The sequence below is a fragment of the Bos indicus x Bos taurus genome, chromosome 17 (assembly GCF_003369695.1).
Source record: "Bos indicus x Bos taurus breed Angus x Brahman F1 hybrid chromosome 17, Bos_hybrid_MaternalHap_v2.0, whole genome shotgun sequence".
In the NCBI taxonomy this organism is placed as follows: Eukaryota; Metazoa; Chordata; class Mammalia; order Artiodactyla; family Bovidae; genus Bos; species Bos indicus x Bos taurus.
In genome coordinates this window covers 4,312,647-4,326,935 of record NC_040092.1, presented here as the reverse complement: position 1 = coordinate 4,326,935, position 14,289 = coordinate 4,312,647, and the positions used below count along the sequence as shown (strand labels likewise).

Here is a 14,289-nt window from a genome sequence, read left to right as displayed (position 1 = left end):
TTGCCCTCAATCTTTCCTAGCATCAGGGTCTTTTCCAATGAGTCGACTCTTTGCATCAGGTAGCCAAAGTATGGAGAAGGCAATGGCACCCCACTCTAGTACTTTTGCCTAGAAAATCCCATGGACGGAGGAGCCTGGTAGGCTGCAGTCCATGGGGTCACTAGAGTCGGACATGACTGAGAGACTTCACTTTCTTTTCACTTTCATGCATTGGAGAAGGAAATGGCAACCCACTCCAGTGTTCTTGCCTGGAGAATCCCAGGGACGGGGAAGCCTGGTGGGCTGCCATCTATGGGGTCGCACAGAGTCGGACACGACTGAAGTGACTTAGCAGCAACAGCAGCAAAGTATTGGATTTTCAGCATCAGTCTTTCCAATGAATATTCAGGGCTGATTTCCTTTAGGATTGACTAGTTTGATCTCCTTGCTGTCCAAGGGACTCTCAAGAGTCTTCTCCAACACCACAGTTCAAAAGCATCAATTCCTTGGCGTTTAGTCTTCATGATGGTCCAACTCTCACATCAGTATGTGACTACTGGAAAAACCATAGCTTTGACTATACGGACCTTTATTGGCAAAGTCATATCTCTGCTTTTTAATATGCTGTCTAGGTTTGTCATAGCTTTTCTTCCAAGGAGCTAGTGTCTTTGAATTTCATGGCTACAGTCACCATCTACAGTGATTTTGGAGCCCAAGAAAATAAAATCTGTCACTGTTTCCACTTTTTCCCCTTCTATTTGCCATGAAGTGATGAGACTAGATGCCATGATCTTAGTTTTTTGAATGCTGAGTTTCAAGCCAGCTTTTTTACTCTCCTTTTTCACCCTCACCAAGAGGCCCTTTAGCTCCTCTTCACTTTCTGCCATTAGAGTGGTGTCATCTGCATATCTGAAGTTGTTGATTATTTCTCCTGGCAGTCTTGATTCCAGCTTGTGATTCATCTAGACTAGCATTTCTCATGATGTACTCTGCATACAAGTTAAATAAGCAGGGTGACAGTACACAGCCTTGTCATACTCCTTTCCCAATTTTGAACCAGTCAGTTGTTCCACATCTAGGTCTAACTGTTACTTCTTGACTCACATACAGGTTTCTCAGGAGACAGCTAAGGTGGTCTGGTATTTCCGTCTCTTTAAGAATTTTCCACAGTTCGTTGTGATCCACACAAAGGCTTTAGTATAGTCAATGAAGCAGAATTAGATGTTTTTCTCGAAGTCCCTTGTTTTCTCCATGATCCAACAGATGTTGGCAGTTTGATCTCAGCCCCTCCCCTTCCCACAGCTGGAGAGGCTTAGGAGCCAGGACAAGGGGGGCTCAAAAAACAATCTAAAGTAAGTTCCCAAATCTCAAAGCACTAAGTAGTTTATAAAAGCTCTGAACTTGCTTCCCATGAGGCAAAGGAAGCAGGCAGTTTACACACACCAAGTCTGAGGATGCCCTAGGCTGGCCAGGAGACAAAGAGAGGGGCCCCCCCGCCCCCTACGATGGGAGTGTAAACCAGAACCGCCTCTGTGCCAGGGCAGTCCGGACCGGCAATGCACAGGCCCTCCTACCAGCATCATGCTCCTAAGAACCCGTCCTCCAGCTGTACCTGCAGACGAGCTTCCCACAGCTCGCTCCCAGCAGAGCTGTTTAAAAGAGCAGAAGGCTGGACACCTAAATACCAGTCAGGGACCCTGCTTAAACAGGGTCCTTCTGCATGAAGCTAGGAAGCTGTAAAAAGCTCTCACAATGTCATGGCTTTCAGACGTATTTTTAAGGAAAAAATACAACCTGCTGATCAGTTTGAATTTGCATGGTTTGTTATAAGTAATATTTAAAAATAAGTGAGAAGGAAATATATAAACAGTTGGTCCTTGTGATTCACAGAGGACACACCTGCAAATCTGTCTGCTTGCTAACACTTACTCATGACCCAGAAACCCATGCTTATGGCACCTTCACAGTCATTCACAGATGTGCAGAGCAGCGAACGTGTGCGTTGCCTGACGTACAAGCTCCTGGCTGAGGTCAAGTGAGGTGGTGCTTGGTTCTCATCGTAAATGTGCCACGTTGTCCACAGCTTGGGGCCTTTTGTTGGTGATTTTGCTGTTTACAAGGGGCCCACCCCACCCCAATATAGAGCTAGAGAGTTGTCTGGGGCTCCTAAGGGCAGGAACGCTGAGATATGCCTTTGGAGAAAATACATGTGTCAGATGAGCTTTGTTCAGATGTGAGTTACAGCTGCTGGCCATGAGTTCAATGCTAATGAATCAATGGAACATATTAAGCAAGGTGTCTTTAAACAGAAACACACGTAAAACGATGTTTATCTTGACCAGTAGATAAACGTGCAGTGACTGAAGGCGTGTAGAAACACGATTCTATTTCTTCTGGGAGCAAGGGTTTAGCTTACTAAATCAGAATTTGACTTTATGGAATGTTAAGTATCACAAGTGATAAAAATTGACTATTTTTTGTCTCTGTAGAGGAACTGGCTGGTGTGTTCCTAAACTCGTTCTCTCTGGAAGCAAACCCATCCACCCTCCCCCCAGAAACCAATGAGTAACATGGTGCTTTCCGGGAGGAGAACTCAAGGCCAGGAGAGTGGCAGGAAACAGGATTTTCACTACATATCCTTTCCTGTCTTTTAGGTTTTGACCTGAGTCAATGTAGCACCTATCCAACCATAAATACTAAAGTAAAACAAAGTCAGGACTTCCGTGGTGGTACAGTGGATAAGAATCCACCTGCCGACGCAGGAGACAAAGGTTTGATCCCTGCTCCAGGAAGATCCCAAAGCCCCGGGGCAACCAACCTCACACCTCACAACAAGAGAAGCCAGTGCAATGGGGAGCCTGCACCCCACAACAAGAGAAGCCAGCGCAATGGGGAGCCCATGCCCCAAAACAAGAGAAGCCAGTGCAATGGGGAGCCCATGCCCCAAAACAAGAGAAGCCAGTGCAATGGGGAGCCTGCACCCCACAACAAGAGAAGCCAGCGCAATGGGGAGCCCATGCCCCAAAACAAGAGAAGCCAGTGCAATGGGGAGCCCACACACCGCAGCTGGAAAGTAGCCCCAGACTACTGCACTAGAGAAACCTGCATGCAGCCATGAAGATCCAGCAGAGCCAAAAATAAATTAAAAACAACAACAAAACCAGAAACGTCTGCAGCCTTCAGAGTCCTCCGCCACAGATTGTCCTCAGGAGCGCCCCTTAGGCACCACAGTGAGGGACGAAAGGGACCATGCCTGTCTCCCGTTCACCTCTCACATGAACGTCCACACGGTGAGGGTGGTGTCAGGAGGGCAGGGCCCTGAGGCCCGTAGGGGCGCCTCACCTGGGTGCTCTCGTCATGGAAGCCCTCCAGGAAGCTCTCCAGTAGCTCATCCGCGTTGTCTATCCGCTCGGCGTACTCGCCCACAATCCAGATCATGGCGGCTCGCGCCTCGGGCTCGTCCAGGGAATCTAGGTTCTCGCACAGCGTGGCAATCACGCTCTCGTACCTGGAGATCAGGGCGCAGTGGTATGTGAGCACCGAGGGTGCCCGGGCCGCCCATGAGGGGCAAGAGACACGGGCAGCTACTCTACGAAGAGCCCGAGAGGCTGGTGGGAAGAGGATACCGAGCTTTGTCCTTTCCACCTTGGTTCCTGTTTAGGCCTGGGGCGCAGAGCAGCAGGGAAGTGAGGAAGAGGGAGCGCTCCCCGTGCTCCTCCTCCCTCCCCCTCGGCCCCAGAACTGCAGCGCCCTGACAGGTAGGAGCAGTGGCCACGCACTTGTTGGGGTACTTGCGGAAGATGTCCTTGATGACCACGATGGCCTCCTGAACCACGTAGTTGACCTTGGTCTGGATGAGGTCGAGCAGCGTGCTCACGCAGCGCTCGGCGGATTGCTGTGTAGGGAGAGGAGAGCATGGGCCAGGCCTCCCCACACCCCCTAACTCCAACACACTATGTTAGACTGTGGGAGTGACTCCTCACTGCCATCAGAGGCATCAAAGGGGAAATGTCTTGAGAGGCTGGGCTCAAGGGACCCCTTGGCCTCCAGGGACCCGTTTAAGGAGAGTCAGGTCAGCAGCCCAAGAACATCTCCAGAGGCAGAGAACATGAGGGATGAAGGGCCAGGACACAGCGGTCTCAGTGACCCTTGAAAATATGGAAAAAAGGGCACACAGACGGTTGAATTGTGAAACTGGCCAAAACATTCAGCAGGCAGAGCCCCCTGCCCCAAGGTCCATGAAGTGAAAGCTAAGTCTGCTGGGGCCACCATCAGCTTGGGCTGCCCCACCCTCTGCGCTAACGCTGCAGGAGATCCCATGATGATGATGGGCTGATTTCACCTGCAGCAACTCAGAGGCCCAAGGAAGATTACAGATGAGGAGGAGCCAAATCTGTACCACGGGGGCCTGCAGGGCTCCAGCTGTGACCCTCAGGCCCTGCCAGGTCGTGAAAAGCTGACAGATTCTGTTTGAATCAGACTTGTCTCCCGGTTTCGGACCCCTTGCCCTTCCTCCTTCCTCCCACCCAGGACGGTCTCAGAGGCTCACCTCCACCTTGATGGCACAACGGCCGATGGCTCGCACAGCCTTCCGTACAAAGTCCACGTCCACCTCGGTTGCGTACTCTTTCAGCTCCGCCAACACCTGGGTCCCAGACAGAGAAGATGGAGTTGGGGGGATCTGGCAGGGCGCTGTCCCGGAACACCCCTGGGCTTGGGGTGCGCACAGACACGAGCCCGATGGGATCCTGCCTCCCGTTCAAGGTGCGAGTCCTGAGGGAGGGAGGGAGCTCTCGGGTGCCCCAAGAGGAAACCAGGAAGGATGACCTGTCAGGGCTGGACAAGCCTTGTTGCGGGTGATCTAGCTAACGCATCCACTTTGATGGGCAGATAATAAGTGACAACAGAAAGAACAGGCTCCTTAATCACAAAAGTACCCGATAACATTCATGGAGAGCTTTCTTATGAAGCCCAGGGCCCAGACACCACCCTCTGCCGACCTGGGCGATGTTGGCCTGGGAGGCCAGGCGGATCATGATGTCCAGCTTCTCCAGCTTCACATAGATGGGGTCGTTGTACTTCACGAAGAACACCTTCATCTCGTGCTTCAGGACCTCAGGCCTGGGGGTGGGCGAGGGCGCCCAAAGAGCAAACAGCGGGTCAGGGGCCTCTCACATCTGCTGGGACATTTCTGGGGTCAGACGTGGAGCCTGACATCCATGAAGCCAGTGACTCCTGTGGCCACACGCTCCTGTGCAGGGGCCCTGCCCAGCGCCTGCGTGTCCAACCACATCCCAGGAAGGGAAGCAAGAAACACTTCACATTCAGGAGGTCACAGGCACCCGGCGACGGGCTTGGAAGTCAGGCCTCAGTTTCAGTTCTAGCTGGTGACCTCAGGCCCGCCTTCTCACTCATGAGACGGGGTGCATTCTGTCAGAAATGTTACCGTCGCAGGCCTGCGCTGCTAGTCCTAGAGAGGCCTGGTGTCTGGGAACCTGGCTCTCGAGAGTGCCCCCACTGTTCCCGAGTAGGACACAGGGGGTTGACTGCCTTAACTGACAGGGGAGGGAGCTCAAGAGGCCAGCGCGAGGACTCCTCCAGACGCCACCTGGCCTTCTCCCTACGGTCCAGCTGTAGAGCCCCACCAGGCCGATAAACCACAGCTATGGGGCCGATACGCCACCTCCTGTGAGTCCTTCTAGTGAATCTCTGAATGCATGTGTGGGGGTCCTGGGGACCCCGACCTGGACACCTACAAGAGAGGTAGATGCCAAGCGCCTGGCATGATGCATGCCTGCCTCAGAGAAGGCACTCGTTGTCAGAAGTGTCTACGCCCCTCCCTCAACCGGCGCCCCCCCGCCTCCTTTTCCCAGCTGTGGGAACCTGATGGGGAGCGGCCTGCCCTGGGCCACACGCTGAGTGCTAATCGGGGAGCGAGCGAGATGAGAGTCACCACCCCTCCCTGGCTCCCACTTCCATGGCCTTTCCAAAACAGAGAGGAGGAACAGAACGGTGAAGAGGGGAGAAGACACAGCGGGAGAGCTGGGCAGGCTGTGGTGGGGTGGGAGGGCTCCTGGCGAAGCAGGGGCCTTGGTCGTGCTGGGGGGTGGGGGGCAGTGGGGTCCTGCACTGGACGGCTGGAGAGGTGGTTTCCGCCACCAGGACTCGGCACTAGCTGCCCAGCGCACGTGGGGCCTGGGTCTGGTCGTGCCTCAGTATCAGGCTCAGCACCTTGGGAGCTTGGCTTGTTAAATAAAACCCGCACAGGGAGCCCCTCCTGCTGATCGGGCTGCACAGGCCATGACACCTCACCCGCCCCACCCTGCAACTACGACTCTCGTCTCATTCTCTCCTTAGACACTCAGACAGCTTTCCCAAATTTACCTCCCAAACCTCTACAAATGTCCCAACTCCCCTGACGCTTCTGGGACCTGAGGCGCGTGCTCAGAACCAGACTGAGGCTACAAGGACAGGGAGCCTGTGCAGTCTTCCGAGAGAGAACGTGCACGAGAGGTGCTTGTTCTGCCCGCGAATTAGCTGCTGATGGACCTGTTTGACCAGAGAGGCTGGAAGCTGAACTGCAGAATCTGCCCTGCCCCACCCCCAGCACGGAGCTGCCGGGCCCCTCCCAGGATGGTTCATGGCTTGCTCGCCCCAGCCACCCCGGGGTCTTCCCTTAGGAGCAGCGGCTCACTGCTGTGGTCATCCCTGCGGGGTGGAGAGAAACGGGTGCTCTGCACTCTGAGCGGCCCTGAGGCTGATGTAGAGTCCATGTCGCCCTCCAGCCTCCAGAGCTTGGACTCCTTCCCCGGGAAAAACACTCGCACACACACCACCCTACACCCTGCTTCAGGAGGGCTGTGGGGACTCAGACCAGCCACTGTCCATGGTTAAGAAGTGCGCTAGCCTCTACCTGCCCAGGCTAAGCCAAGGCTTCTCAGCCTCTCACTGCTGGCGTTCTGGGGGGACGGAGGGAGCACTCCTGTGCACCAGAGGCTGTGAAGCAGCCTCCCCGCTTCCACCCCTAGATGCCAGCAGCAGTAGCCCCCATGATGACAACCAAGAATGTCTCCAGACGCTGCCAAATGTCTCCTGTGGGACAAAGATACCAGTGGCTAAGAATCCCTGGCTTAAGCTGTTGCGAGGCCCTATCCGCGGCAGGTCGGTTTCCCTTCGGAGCCCTGTTCTCAGCAGAGGCCACCCCTCCCAGCCCTGGCGCACGCAGTGCCCGCGCGCAGCAGCACTGCTACCTTTTCTGCACGATGAGGTTGATGTTTCGCAGGGCCACATACTGCAGCTCGGGCTCGGCCGACAGCAGCGTGACCAGGGGCGGCGCCAGCTTCTTGAGCAGCGTGCCGTAGTAGTCTAGGTCCTTGGACAGCATCTCCATGAACTTCATCAGCACCTTCACAGCCGACAGCACCACGGCAGAGTTGGCGTGGGACAGCCTGGGGGTGACCCGCTCACAGATGCTGTGGTCCGTTCCAAGGGGGGCAAACAGGAGAGACAAATGGGGGAAGCACCCTGTTTTTAGTTATCAAGATAACATGTCTTCTGTAGGAGGGAGATCTAGATGCCGGTCCTCTTTCCTGTAGGTCAAAACCACTTGGAGCCTCAGTTTCCTCATCTGAAACATGGGAGAGGATGATGCCAGCAGCACATGGTTGCTGGAAGCTTAACTGAGACATGCGTGTCCAGCACTGAGCACAGTGCCTGGCAGTCAGTAAATACCGGAGAAATGTCAACTCCCTGCCTTCTGTTGTGAGGGCTCTCAAAGCGGGAAGGGGACCATGCTGGTTAGCACCAAGAGTTGGGGGAGATCTGGCTGGGAGACCTGTGACCTCCTCCACCTCCCTGGGAACCAGAGACAATGATGAAGCTGCTTTAAAGATGATCACGCGCGGGGGAAGCACCCAGCAGAACCCTAGGCTCCCAGTAGGAGTCAATGAACGGTGGCTCTCACGCTACCCACCTCCTGCCTCAGCCTGCAGTGACCAAAGTCTCGTCAGCGGCCTAAGCAGGCCCTGGGTTCTGTTCTGTGCCCTCAGTGGGCAGTGCGCTGACTGCCTGAAGCAACACCACTTCCAGCCTGGCTCTGTGTCTGAGGACGGTCTGTGGGGCGAGGCCCTGGAGAAAGGCCCACCGGAGGCCTGTGGCCTGGCTTCTGGGAGCCCCCGCCCTAGGGACCTGGCCTGGCGAGGTCTCCCAGCCCCAGGACCCCTCACCTCTGGGCCTCCCGGTCGTCTTTGGGCGTGTAGTTGGCCAGGCAGTCCAGGATGAAGATCTGGCCCCACTCAGTGCACTCGTTCAGGGCTGTGAGCAGCTTGTTGATGGACTGTGGGTTCAGGTCGAGCAGGTTGCTGCTGGGGTGAGACTCGGCGATCTCCGAGAGGGCGGCCACCGCGTTCGCCACCACCTGTTGGGAGGGTGGAGGAGGCAGAGGCTAGGGCGCTACCCACAGGCCAGGGCAGCAGGCAGCTCATGACGGTGGCCAGTCAGAGCGCAAACATCCTGAAAGGGGTATGACCCGAAGGGCAGGGTCAGGAGCACCGAGACCCACTGCAGGCACCCGCTCCACTGACTCCTCTGTGAGCTGAAACTAAGCGTACCCACCATTAAAGAAAACCACGACAAGAGAGAGCGGCTCCGAGTTCCTGGCGAGAGAAAGCTACCTAACGCAGAGTCACCCTCTACCAGCCACAGCAGCTCGCGGGGGGCTTGACAACCATGTCTCTCAGAGCCAGAAGCTTCCTGCGGAGCCCCTCGGGGTGGTGGGCACAGCAGGGTCCAGGTGAAGCTCCAGGCCTGTAACCCTTTCCTCCACGAGGGCAGCTGTTCCTACAGCGGGGCTGCGCGGTTTTTAACTCTCCCCTGACCACGCAGTGCTCCACGGCATCCCTGTACTGGCCCCGGGCGCCCACCTGCGATGGGCATCTCAGAGGGACACAGAACGAGATGTCTGGGGGGGCAGGTCATACGTTCCATTTTAGATACGGCCCCACTGTTCTCCAAACTGCTGCCGTCGCCATGAGGAGCCAGCTCCCCTCCCAGACGTGCCCAATGCCCAGTGCGCCAGGCTACGCTACTTCCAGGGTGAGCCTCTACAGCCCTGCGAGAAGTGGTGAAGGGGGCGCCCCTCCCGGTCAGAGCGCTCTGATGTCTTGGTGAGAAGACAGTGATGATGACACAGCCGCTGTGCGCCGGGCTATGCCAGGCACACCGCCTTCCACACTCCCGGCAGCCGCGCAGAATTAGATCCGGCTTACTGAGAAAGAAAAGGGCTCAGGAAGGTCAGGCGGCTTGCCTGCAGCCACACAGCTCCTTAGAGAGGCTGCACAGAGAAGCTCACTCCAAAGATGGTGCCCAAACCACTGCGGGTAGGAGAGCAGCTAGCCCACCTGCACGGCTCTGCCTGCCCAGACCCGGAGCTGCCTGGTGGAGGACCAAAGCTCAGGGTTTCCCAAGCAATCCTGAGGGTGGCAAAGGTGGCACAGCGGGCGGTAGAGACTCACCATGGGGTTAGAGTCAGAGATGAGGTCTTTGAGCGTGTCCAGGAAGCCCTGGTCCTCTACCAGCTGGGCGTTGATGTCGTGGAGCTTGGCCACGCACACGGCCGCCGTCTTGCGCACGTAGGGGTCCTCGTCCTTCAGGCACTTCCGGAGTGGCTCGCACAGGTACTCTGTGATCTTGTCAACGCGGATGCAGCCCATGGTCCGTACCGCCAGGGCCCGGATCAGGGGGTTGGGGTCCTCACAGTCCTGAGGGGAACCGGCCATTGGCCAGGGGCAGGGGCGGGTTGAGCAACACCAGATGGCTGCTGTGGGGTCTCCCCCTGACTGTGGCCAACAGCACCGAAACAAATATGTGTGGGCACCTGGGCTTCCCCGGTGGCTTAGGTAAAGAATCCACCTGACAATGCAGGAGACACAAGAGATACCAGTTCAATCCCTAGGTCAGGAAAATCCCCTGGAGAAGGAAGTGGCAACCCACTCGAGTATTCTTGCCTGGGAAACCCCATGGACAGAGGAGGCTGCCAGGCCACAGTCTATGGGGTCACAAAGAGTTGAACACAACTGAGCGACTAACACACCCCCACACAGAGGCGCCTCGCATTTGCCAGATACCAGGCTTTGCAGGGTTCCCTCTGATACTCAGAGCAGACAGGCAATACTGTTCCCTTTTCACAGGTGAGGGAACTGAGGCTCTCAGGAGCTCAGCTGGTCACAGAGCAGAGCCATAATCTGAGCTGCATCTACCCAGCACCACAACCCTGTTTTCCTACTGGGACAAAGAACCCCATTCACCCACGTGTGGGTGTCAACCGGGCTGGGAGCTGAGGTTTTAAAGGTGCACAGGGCTAACAATGTGAGTCCCTGCTTATCCTCCACTTGGAGGACAGGACATGCAGGAAGGCGTGAAGTCTAGAAGCGCAGCAAGACGCCCTCAGACACATGCTGCCTTCTGAGCCTGCAAATGACACAGGGCCAGGGGGACCCGCAGGCCCGGAGAGACCTCACGGGGAATGGGTTAGCAGGCTCTATGGCATCTCATTTTCTGGAGACAGTGGGAGCCCTCCACTGGAGGAAGAGCCCCCAGGCGGGGAGTCAGATGGGTGGAAAGGAGCCTCCGTGTTTCTACCCAGGGCAGCGGCGCCACACCCAGGGAGCCTGCGCGGTGAGCAGCCCCCCAGCCCCACCCAGCTCCTCCGCACCTTCACGAAGGTGTTGACGGCCATGATGGCCATGTCGGGCTGACTCTTGGCATAGTTCATCAGGTACAGGTACACCAGCTTCTTCAGCTCCAGGTTGTCTGTCTGCATACAGTTCACCACGTCGGGGAAGAGGGCACTGGAAGGTCAAGCCGCGTCAGTGTGGGGAAGCCCAGAGAAAAGAAGAGGAGGACTCTTCGGGCAGCTGATGGGGGCTGGGGAGGAGGGGGCGTGCAAAGCGGGCAGGAAATGTTAACAGGACTTCCCAGTAAAGGCCGGGCACCAGCTCCGTCACCCTGAGCATCTGTTGGTAGAAACGGAATTACAAAGGGCGATTTTAAAAGCCAAAAAGTCCTTGTTCTTTTCACAAGGCTCATAGATGGGCTCTGGAGTCCATCAGACTTGGCTCAAAGCCAGCTCTGCCTCTTGCTGGCTGTATCAAGCTGGGAAATTTTCTGTATCCCGTTTCGATTTTCTCATTTGCGAGAAAGAGAAATAACAAACCCCATTTTGCAGGGCCCTGTTATAACTGAAAGAGACAACTTACTTAAGGGCGTCTAGTCCTCGGCACTAAGAAGGCGCTACAGAAATGGAAACAGTCGTTTTTCCTTCTCTGATACTTGACGTGGCCACTTGTATCAGGCTGCTGGCTGCAGAAGGCTTAGGGGAGCAGGGCGGGGCTGGACCATGGACACTACAGGGCACTCACGCACAGGGCTCACACCGCAAGCCAGGCCTGGTGCTCAGGGCTTTTCATATGATCTCCTTTAAGGGCCCTGAGAAGCCTGTAGATTATCCCCATTTTATAGAAGACAAAGCTGAGGCTCACAAATGACAAAGAACTGCCTAAGGTGCCAGGTCTGAGTCCAAAGCCTGTGCTCATGAGTGCTGATATACTGGGCAGAACCCTTCCCAACATGGCACCCACAGTCTCAGGGTCACAGGCTCCTTGAGATGTGAAACATAGTTAGTGGTCGGTTTTCTATCTCTGAAATTATCACCTCCTCTTCTCAATTTTTGTGACTTAATGGGCAAAGACATGGGAACGAAAGTGAGTTTCCTGAGCCTGGACTGATGCGTCACCCTGGAAGATGCCAGGCCAGGAAGGGGGGAGCTGAGAGCCCACCTCGCTCTCCTGGGCTGTCACACCAGCAGAGGCTCATCGGAGACAGAGGACAAAGGTGCCTCCTCTGTGGCAGGCAGGGGCTCTAACTGAAGGAGAGACGTGGTCCTGGGAGGAATGTGCCTTGGAAGGAGGCCTGGCTTCCCAGCAGACACGGACCCCTCTGCCACTCTGTCCTCCACAGGTTTCTCTGCAGAACTGTTTCTCCTGAGACACTGTCAGGAGGTCCCATGCTGAGCGTGGTGATGGGACAGGGCAATCCCCGGAGAAGCCTGGAGTAGTGGGGTCCTGCTGAGGGATCTTAATGGGGAGCCGCTCCTTGTTGGCATCCAGGCCTACCAGGCATGGGCTGGAGACCACAAGTGCACAGCAGAGAGGAAATGGAGGAAAGCGCCTGGCTCTGGATCTTAGAAGGGCTGGATGTGAGTCTGCTTCCACCATTACCCAGGCTGCCCACGTGACCACTGGGCACTCATTGTTTCTGGTTTCTTTGGCAGGAAAACCTCCTTACCTACAGAATACAAGGGACTGCCAGGAAGACACCTGAGCATGCTCTCCGACCCTCAGACACTCTCCAGTGCTAAGCGTCATGAAGCCTCACCCGCCCCTGAGGGCCTGCCAGCGTGGTGGGAGGGGACGCACAAGTGCACGTAAGGCGAGGGCAGTCTAGGGAACTCCACCAAGGCCCAGGAGTCAGGACTCGTGCTCTCACTGCCAGGGGCCTGGGTTCAATCCCTGGTGAGGGAATCAAGATCCCAGAAACCAGGCAGTGAGGCCAAAAAACCAGTAATAAAAAGAAGAACGTCTAGAATTTAGAATTAGTGACGGGAACACAGCAAGTGCTGCGTATTCAGGGCAGTGGGCTGGCGTCATGAGGGCGGTGGCAGGGTAAATGGAAAACAGGAAGGGACATTCCAGGCTGGGAAGACCGTGAACAGAGGCGCAGCCACAAGTCTACATGTGACCTGCTCCGGCAAGACGCACACGGCAGAGCAGACCTGAACAAGCCCGCCCTGTGGTGGGCTTTCCCTGCGCCGTGTTTATCTCGTTGGTGCAGGATCTGAGGTCCCCGGCCACGGGTGGAACCTGGACCCGTGGCAGTGAAAGCCCTGAGTCTTAACCACGGGGCTGCCAGGGAACTTCCTCATCTGGCAATCTAAAACAGGGGGAGGTAAAATGAAAAATCCAGATTCCCCATTCTTTTAGAAGACCTGGCCCCACCGGGGTCCTCTCCCCAGCAGCAGTGTCCTCCGGAGCTCCTGACGGGGGCGCACCACATTCACTTCGCTGTCCGCTGCCTTCTCAACCCAGCCCACTTCACTTACTCCATGACTGCCTGACCCCGTCAGCATCTGAGCACGTGACCCCTCTGCAAACAAAACCTTCTGTCTGGAAAGGAGGTTTGTGAAGGGAACGACACGAGGGCAGACACGGGTTCCTAGGGATGCCTAAAAGCGGGGATCTGAACCGGGCCCAGGCTCGACAACCTCCCTCTTCCGGTGCCCCCAGCCGCAGCCGGCCCGCCCCTGCACACCTGACGTCTTTGCCCACGGTCATGGACGCGATCACTTTCTTCACCGCTTCCTTCTTCTTCTCCTTCTTGTCACTGTTCAGTTCTGCCTTCAGCTCAAAGATTTCTCCTAAAAAAGGAGGCAGTGTGAGTGACCCATTTCCACCTGCCAGGCAGCGATGCCCAGTCCCCACCCGCCAGAAGAACAGAAAGAAGGCAGGGAAGACACTCTGTGCTGCCCACTGAGGGCAATTCTGGGTCCTGGGCTTGGTGGGGCAGGCAGCAGAGGACGGAAGCCTGGAGGTCACGCTGAACTGAGGGGAGAGGAACTGTGGAAGCTATGGAGACAAGAACAGTGCGGACAGGTCCTGTTCAGCTAGACAGCTAAAAAACACACAGAGGGAGGCAGGGTTCTCCTCAGCCACCGCACCCAGCGCGGGATGGAACCTGGGGACGTGAGGTTTGAGGGGGGAGGGCAGGATCTGCTCAATTACCACACATGGCTTTTCCTGTTTTCCTAGAGCCTCGAGTTAAAAGAGCTCACTCAGGGTTTCACTTCCTGAGCCACAAGTGGTGGCTCAGATCTGAAAATGGGGATTCAGCTGGCCCACAAGGGCTCCGGGGCTTGATAAAGTGTTCTTAAGAACTTGAGGATCGGAAAAAAGCAGACGAGGAAGCAGGCCGGTTCAGGGCCCTGTTGTGGGCAGGGAGGCAGGCCCCTGACAGCCCTAGGGACAGGGTAAGGGGCAGCCGGCAGAGTGAGACAGGCCTCCTGCCCTCAAGACAGCTGCAGCCTGCCTTCCCGAGCCTTCTTCTAAGCTAGGAGCCTCCGTAACTTATTCCCATGCCTTTCCTCATTTCACCCTCACAATAGCGCCATACTTCCCCTCCTTTGCAGATGAACAAATGGAGAACAGAAGAGGTTCGGGAACTAGACAAGGGACACAGCCGTGAGAAGGAAGGCCAAGA

The 14,289-nt window shown here is 56.1% G+C and overlaps 1 protein-coding gene across 6 annotated transcripts in view; it reads right to left on the bottom strand.

Annotated features, from left to right (window-relative positions):
• AP1B1 (adaptor related protein complex 1 subunit beta 1) overlaps window positions 1-14,289 on the bottom strand; it is a 48,263-nt gene that overhangs the window by 13,655 nt on the left and 20,319 nt on the right. For all 6 annotated transcript variants that reach the window (XM_027566385.1, XM_027566388.1, XM_027566387.1 and 3 more), the window contains exons 3-11: window positions 13,345-13,450; window positions 10,691-10,826; window positions 9,492-9,737; window positions 8,205-8,395; window positions 7,230-7,451; window positions 4,980-5,100; window positions 4,529-4,624; window positions 3,759-3,874; window positions 3,322-3,487 (exon numbers count right to left, since the gene is read on the bottom strand). In XM_027566385.1, coding sequence (XP_027422186.1) covers window positions 3,322-3,487; window positions 3,759-3,874; window positions 4,529-4,624; window positions 4,980-5,100; window positions 7,230-7,451; window positions 8,205-8,395; window positions 9,492-9,737; window positions 10,691-10,826; window positions 13,345-13,450 — 1,400 coding nt within the window. The remainder of the gene's footprint in view (window positions 1-3,321; window positions 3,488-3,758; window positions 3,875-4,528; window positions 4,625-4,979; window positions 5,101-7,229; window positions 7,452-8,204; window positions 8,396-9,491; window positions 9,738-10,690; window positions 10,827-13,344; window positions 13,451-14,289) is intronic.